The 7,988-nt window shown below is 31.6% G+C and overlaps 1 protein-coding gene across 1 annotated transcript; it reads right to left on the reverse strand.

The window, feature by feature from the left end:
• Positions 1-455: 455 nt before the first annotated feature.
• Positions 456-6,123, reverse strand: LOC111713369 (uncharacterized). The gene is made up of 7 exons (XM_023488219.1): positions 6,105-6,123; positions 5,868-5,925; positions 5,234-5,300; positions 3,040-3,183; positions 2,455-2,569; positions 1,019-1,184; positions 456-910 (listed from the first exon to the last, which is right to left on the reverse strand). The coding sequence occupies exons 4-7, from the start codon at positions 3,169-3,171 to the stop codon at positions 580-582; spliced, it is 744 nt and encodes a 247-aa protein (XP_023343987.1). The 5' UTR covers positions 3,172-3,183; positions 5,234-5,300; positions 5,868-5,925; positions 6,105-6,123; the 3' UTR covers positions 456-579.
• Between the last annotated feature and the right edge of the window lie 1,865 nt (positions 6,124-7,988).

Below are 7,988 nucleotides of genomic sequence, written 5' to 3' on the forward strand. Positions count from 1 at the left end.
AAAACGTAGCTAATCTAATTGCATTACAAGTTTTGCATTGTTAAGGATAAGCGCAGTTAAATTTACAGACACTGTACTTCGAAATTAATCTAGGTATGATCAACTGTAATTAGTACAGTCTCAATCTCTTCTCTCTATCTATATTTGTGTTTTTGTGATGAACATAACATTTAGAAATAACTAACATTAATTTTATTGTGTTTTTTACATACTTATACAATATACATATCATTACACAATTCACGGTGGACTAAGCCAGTGGGGTCGATCAAATAGGCCTAGGATTAGTGCGGGTACTGTAAAAAGTCTGAACGCACCATGGGAGTTGTCATAGTTAGCCCTCCCACGGGACTATGCCAAGAAAATTGACCCCTGTCGTATGTTAGTCTGGTTAGGGCGACGTACTGTACCATAGACCATAGGATTGGGTCAGTACACGCTGTTATCTGGCAGGCTGGTACAAACTGGGCAGGTCCTGTTCGAATTCAAATTTACTACGGCCCAGAGTGAATTAAATAAACATTAATTATAAAGTAAGCGAAACAAGATTGTTACCCCAAAATTTACAACAAGAAATACTTATGCTTCTTGAACCATATTTTGAACACAAACTTTGTTCTTTCTGAAAAATGAGATTGAAGATTTAAAGGCAATGAATTTTTCATTTGTCCTTGTCTTTGTCTGACACAACTTGTGAAAGAAAAAAACCTTTAGTTTGGGGGAATGCACATATTTGATTAGAAACAGGGTGAATAATGTTACAGAAATGATCAATACAAGCTCAACATGTCTACCCTCTAAAAGGAGTCCAAGTATTATGAGGAAAACTAGAGAAAGACTTATGATAATTTTGATAATTAACTTCATGCTTATCATATTCTTTCCAGTCTCTCCATTTTCAGATAGCACACTAACAAGTGTATCCAATAAATTTTAATATAATTTTTCTACTTTTTGCAAAATCCTTTAGAACATTATGTAAATATGGATTTTAGATAAGAATATTTTCATTGGTTTCCTATTGGTGGCATGGTGCTTCTTGAGGTAGTACTTTCCATACAGATACGAACCAACTGTTGTAATAACAGTAAGCACCAATAGTATTGCAAAGCTGATCTGATATGCGCCAACAGCTGCTGAACTATCGATTCCTGTGAAATGTCCAACTACTACCCCAACCACGCCTAAAATGGTATAAACAACAATTATACTGATATATATGAAATGATATGAAATAAATAGAGATATTCTTATTGTTCTAATTGGAAGCTTTTAAATGCTTAATCACTGTTTCTTTTTAAAGCCACTTATGCAGCAAAAACAAGAAAATAAATTGAGCAAATTGATCTAATTTAGTTTTTAAGGCAAAGCTGGGTAGCAGGTCAAGTTAAAATATAAGATTTCTTCCACATTCAAAATAAGGCCCTTAAAGGTTACACATTTTGAATTTCTGAGTCGGGTCAACCTTTCCGCTCCCAGTTTCTACTGTCCCTAACTCTATGTACAGGACTAGCCGGGGCAACAAGGTTGACGCGGTCAGACTTTATGCTTCATATAGGTTGAATTAACTTTTACAAAAGGGGCAGAGGTGCGTGGTTAATAAATTCAGCCTGTTTTGAATCGATTAGGGAAATTTAAGATGGTAAATAGCTAGCTTTTCATGTTTTAAATTCGAAGATTTTATTTAAAGATTCTATCATAGAGAGTGACATTTTATTGCTTTCAAAGATATCAATATCAACTGTGGTAATTCTTCACTGAAAGGAAGTGAGTTTTTGTCAAGTTTTCTAATCCTTATATCTTCGCAACCTGTTTGTGTAAACTTTTGATATTTCAAAATTAGACTATCTTATCTAACATAATTTATAGTTTGAAATATCAAAGGTTTACGGTACTTGGTTGCAAAGATATAGGAATTTGAAAAATTGAGTTTGTGACAAAAACTCAATTTCTTTGCCTTTGTTTATAGCAGAGCTATGAGATTTTAAAGGCTTAAATATGAGTAAACCCCGACTTAATCAGAGACTAAACCTTAAAAGAAGCCCAAGTATGGATTGGTTCTGATTTGACCGATGAGAGACTGCTTATAAAGCTTTTTCTTCATAGATGCACACAGATCAGCTGTGACAAGGTCCATGGTTCAAAGATGTAAATTTTGAAAATTGAAACAAATTATTAATATTATTTTTATGCTTTTTTATTTGATAAATTAGACATCTCGTAAGTTAAAAAATTTCAAATATACAGTTGAAACAATATTTACGAAATTTAGTATCTCCAGTTTTTGGAGACTCAAGCCTTCAAGTGTTAAAAAACCAAGTCAATTTGTTTTTACAAAACCCGAGTGCAGTCAAAACTTAAGTCTTGGCTTAAGCTTTACTTAAGTGTAAATAAGACGGGGTTTTATTCAGATTTAAGCTTTTAAAATCTCAGCTCTGGTTCGAATAAATCCACCTCTTGATATGGTATAATATGCAGGGTATTCCATAATAACAGCAGTCAGGATGAGTAGTACAGTCAGCAGTCTATGGCAAAACTTCTCTGGTTCAAACTGGATCATCTTGTCAAACTGGAATTTATATTTTTACTATAACATTGCCTTAAAAATTTTACTTGTCATTTTGCATTGTCTTTAAAATCATGGCGCTATTGTTTAGGGTTTCCATGCCCAAATCTGTTTTTATTAAATATCTGAAAAGTTTGGCCAAATATCGTATTTAAAAAAATAGCTTTTGAGAACATGCACAATTATTGCTGTCCATGCGGTAAGTTTTTGCAGAATGATGCACAAAATTTGTATTATTCTTCTGTTATGGCACTACAATATAATAATACAGATTAAGTTTTGCGCTATTTTTGCGTAATTGCGAATTGAAACCCTACTATTATTGGACTTATTTGGGTGAATGCAAAAAGTTATTAAAAGACAGGTTAATGAAAACTATTGAAAATAAATGCACACATAATTTCTTCCCATCAAACTATATGTACCCTAAAAGACTTAGTTATTTAGAATTGTCCATTACCACAAACACTTACTTTGATAATCATAAGAAGCCTGCAAGCTGCAATTCCCATGACAAGACCCATAACCAGATGTACATTGTAGATGAGGACTAGCTCAACCAGCAGACCAAACCAGTAAGGCATGAATGTGATCAAACTCAGCATCGTTCCACAACTCTGCATATAAAGTTTTGAAAAGAAGAAATACATACTTCTAATGTGCTCCAAACCACATATATTTTATTGGACAGACATTATTATTATCTTTTTCGACTAGTAAGAAATGATATACTGTTGATATTAGTGGGGTAATTTGTATATTACTTATTCTAACTTCTACATATCTTTTGTGTTATATACATTATTATAAAAAGTTAATACAAAAAATTAACTCCGAGGATATTGTATCAGTATTAAGTTTTACTTTTTATTTCAAACATTATGCCAAGGAACGTTGTATTAATATTCATAATGTTTTATAAGTAACCATTAGTTGTGTTAGTCACTGTTCAGAGATCTATTTGTATAGAATGGATGAGATCTACTTAGCATGGAGATTACGAAAGATTAGGTTATTATGTTTGTTGAGTTTGCATATCAATATTTAGTTGAATGCACATATTACAGCATGGATAATTAATTTTTCCCATCAATTACATATGGACACATTATGTGGAAATTGAAGGCTTAATCTCGATATCAATGTTTTAAATTTAAGGATCCAGCACAGGATATCAACGAGATTTTTAATTAATCCGTAGATCTAAGAACTATATCTTACATGGGGAATTAAAAGGGTGATTGATTTGTGACTTTTTACAGAAATCAGCCAGCCGCCCACCCGAGGTCGCTGCGTTTTTACTTTAAAAAATATTGTAATAAAAAAAATTTCAAGATCGTCCATAGGGTTGCGAATTGATAATTTAATATTGGAGAAATCGCCGTAAGGCCTAAAAAAATATTTGAAAAAAAAAAATATGATACATCATTTTCTTGGAAATTTCATACTGAATTCAGATTCGAAAACCATTTTAAAAAATATTAAAATCTAAAGAAGTTATGGCCAAATAATGGTGATAAATTCGGGTTCTTTACCTTGTTAATGTTTTTGATGAGATTTTAGCTCTAACTCACTCAGTTTTCAATTTTTAAAAAAACTCTTTTCAGATTTTAATTCAGGATTAATTTTCCAAGAAAATGATGTACGACATGAAAATAAAAAAAAAATTTGTGGCTTGATGGTGAATTCTCCAATATTAAATTGTCAAATCTTAACCATATGGACAATTTGTAAATTTATTTTGATTTTTTTAAAGTGAAAACGCAGCGACCTCCGGTGGGCGGTTGGCTCAATTCCAATATGGATCACTCCTAACGGGGTTGGTTATTTCTCTACCTTATTTTAATGATTGTCCCTACTTTGCTTACCAAAAATTAGACAAATTAACAGACAAACAATGTGAACCAAACATATTTTCCAGATTTAGTTTTCTGAGCCAATAAAATTTCAAACAAATTTTTTTTCGTTGGATGATATTTTTACTTAATTCTTAACCATAATACTTTTTATAAATATTTCTTTTCCAAAACTTCTTGAGAAAGAAAGGTAATGATGAAAGCTAGATAATTCTTATTCAACGTTCCTAAAAACACGGTAAAAATGTTTGTTTGTGAAAAAAACATACATTATTTAATTTACCTGTTATAAGAAATGTAAAGAATTCAAATCCATACATATTCCATGTTATTTTGACAAATTGTATTTTTAATAATTATTTACTTCTTTACGGGGAAGTTGAGGGAATTTTACTTTAAAGGGAGTGACCGGCTATGTAAGGTAGTTGAACTGAGTATGCAGTGTTGTGGAAAACTTCTTTCGGATTTATTTGGGACATATTAAACTTTTTAAAGATTTGTAAATCCTGAGTTTGAGCGCAAATTCGACGTTCAAAACTCCTACTTTGGGGTTGGATACATTTTCAGAATTCAAGTGACATAAAGTAACTTGACACCCCTCTGTTGGGGTCAGTAATGTTGGTCAACACTCAAAAGGTGGTGTAAGTAACATGGGCTTAAAGAGTTTAGTTAGAAATATAATTGTTAACTATTGGTTATACTAGTAGATTTTTTTAACAATTGGTTTGAAATCTGATCTCTCTCTAAATAAATCTTGCACCACAAAATGTTCAAAGGGAAAAAGCTATGATTATAAATCAAATATATTTACCGCAACTGTAACTACAGCATTGAAGATTTCAGCCAGATAGGAGTTGAGGATGAGGATGATGTTGATCCTGGGACGGAATTTAATGAATTGTGAGAATTTGTTGAACAAAGTAGAGACGGTTCAATTATGCATATTGTATTGCCGGTTCAGCATCAAGTTATTAAATTTGGAATTATCCTGATGAATTTGAGCCGAGTACTGTTTTAGCCAGTATATTGATGAATCCTATTACGTCGCTCTTATTGGATGAAATTTCCGGAAAAGGATTTGAGTCTTTGCCACAAACTTAGATTTTCTAATCCCTTTATCTTTTCAACCCAGTGCCGTAGACCTTAGATATTTCAAACTATGAATTCTGTTAGATCAAATTAATCTAAGTTTGAAATATCAAAGGTTTGCACCATCAAGTTGTTAAGATGTAGGGATTAGAAAATTTGAGTTTCTGATAATTTGTTGGAGCACTGGCATTGAATTTAGTTAGATGGAAATTTGAAATTTTTTAGAATGTAATGTTGTTCAAAATCTTGAGCTTTGAATCGGGGATTTATGATTTGAGCGAGTGAGCACTTGAGATTTGAGAAGTAATTGAACTAGCGGTGACAGTGACCTCTCTTTAATTCATTAAATTTGGTTCCTGAGGTAAGGAAGAGATCTTCTGTATGCCCGTATTGTCCCCGCACTAATGTTTGATACTAAGAGTATGATTAACATGTACGAGAAAATAAAAAATCTATATACAGAGGAGACATCTTTGCAGGTTGTATTGGTGCTAACTAAAGTTTGATTATTATCTGAGTTCATTTTTGGTTTAAATCTGAATGGTCTCCAAATTGCTAAAAAAAATTAGGTATTTGAACTTTGGGGTCCTTACTCTCAAAGGTTTGGCCTCCCAGTGGTGCTATTCAATAAGACGAAGAGAATTTTCCTCCTCTTTGGCTCTCTGTTGTGTCCAGGGGGTCATGGTTACTTTCAGTTTTGCTCTCAAGAAAGCAAAGACATATTCTATGATGCATGTGAGTTATTCATAAATTTAAGTTTGTAACCCTTCTGAGAGAGAATAAAGTAAGCCTCCATCGGGAAACTAAGAGTTTAACGAATTTTCTTCTGAAAATTCGCGGATTTTTAATCAATTGTTGGAACATTTTCATGATTTGAAATTTTATATTCATGAATTTTATTGATAAGTTTTGAGTTTTATAATTTGTTAATTTTTGTAGCTAAAAAGTTTTGTTTTGATAAGTTATGTTGTTAGATAAGTTTTGTAGTTTGATATCTTTTGTGATGATAAGTTTAGTGACGATATGTTTTGTATGGGTTCCATTGAACTGACCGAAAAGAAACATTTTAAGAAACGAGGTTACTAAAACTTTAGAAAACTGTAAACATTTTAGTAAACTGAAATCTTTTTAAAAAACTGTAAACTTTTTAGTTAATTGGAATCTTTTTAGAAAACTAAACTTTTTAGTAAACTGTAAACTTTTTAGTAAACTGTAAACTTTTTAGAAAACTGTAATAATTTTAGTAAACTGTAATCTTTTTAGAAAACTGTAAACTTTTTAGTAAACTGTGATCTTTTTTAGTAAACTGAAATATTTTTATAAACTGCAATCCTTTTTTGGAAAACTTCAATAAGGAAACTGCAACAGTTAAACTACAATCTTGTTTCAGTGAAATTCAATCTTATTAACCATTTTAGTTTATTGCAATCCTCTCTAGTAAATAGACATTCTTTTGATAAACTGCAATTCTTTTTTAGTTAAAATCAATCCTTTAAACCTTTTTAGGAAATTGCAATCCTTTTTAGTTATACCTACCTTAGCTATCTTTTACTAACAAATTACAATTTGTCTTTGAAAACTGCAATCTTTTTTAGGACACTGCCATCTTAAGCAAGCTGCAATTCTTTTCAGTACCTTCAATTTGTTTAATAAACTGTTATTTTTTTCTTAACTGCAATCCTTATTGTTAAAATATAATCCTTTTTAATCTTTGTGTGCAAACCTGTAACACGTACAGAATCAAGGGATGTCCAAACTAAGTTCTAGGAATCTATAATATATTTCAACTACATATTTACTTAACTAGGCTTTTAGGGCGCTTCGCGCCCATCTTCTATTTAAATTGTGAGCATTATCTTTTTGTTTACATTTTAAAACTAAGAAGAAAATTTTGTGGATTTTTAAAAAAAAAATCGCCGATTTTCAAGAATTTAAATTCTTTTACAAAATTAAAAACCTTAAAAACCCATTTTTAAAAATTTTTATCATTCATAAACCTTCCCTGTGGTCATGTGATGTCCCACAAAAAATTTGGGCCCGATCGGTTCAGCCGTTTTGACGTTTATTGGATACAAACAAACAAACAGACTAACACCAAGACAAGCCAAATTTATATATAGATTGCAATCTTTATCTGTATTTACTAGGTCCTGCTCCGTGGGCATCAGGTCTTCATGCTCTCCTAGCTCCTCATCTTCATCATGAGGATAAACTAGAACAGGTTAAGTTTAATTTTGTAAAGTCATTTTTAAGTATGGAAGTAGGACAACCCATGATTTGAATTGATCTACTAAAGAGTGTCCCATTGAACATGGGAATTAGATGACGACTTCTTTATCGACTTTGTTCCATGTGGGATTTTTTCGTTAACATAATTGTGTAGTATTATAGTTAAAACATTTAAGACCAAAAACTTGGGATTTCCAAAATGTGGTCTACCTTTTTTTACCCTCAAATCTAGGAAATTTGTCCAGGTT

Source organism: Eurytemora carolleeae, unplaced genomic scaffold, assembly GCF_000591075.1.
Source record: "Eurytemora carolleeae unplaced genomic scaffold, Eaff_2.0 scaffold1417, whole genome shotgun sequence".
In the NCBI taxonomy this organism is placed as follows: Eukaryota; Metazoa; Arthropoda; class Copepoda; order Calanoida; family Temoridae; genus Eurytemora; species Eurytemora carolleeae.

Excerpts from the sequence above, each read along its gene's own strand:
- LOC111713369 (XM_023488219.1), bottom strand. The coding sequence starts at position 3,171 with ATGCTGAGTTTGATCACATTCATGCCTTACTGGTTTGGTCTGCTGGTT. Across the intron at positions 2,570-3,039 it reads GGCTTCTTATGATTATCAAA|TTTGACAAGATGATCCAGTT; the intron begins GTAAGTGTTTGT and ends TATAAATTCCAG. Across the intron at positions 1,185-2,454 it reads ATATTATACCATATCAAGAG|GCGTGGTTGGGGTAGTAGTT; the intron begins GTGGATTTATTC and ends ATACCATTTTAG.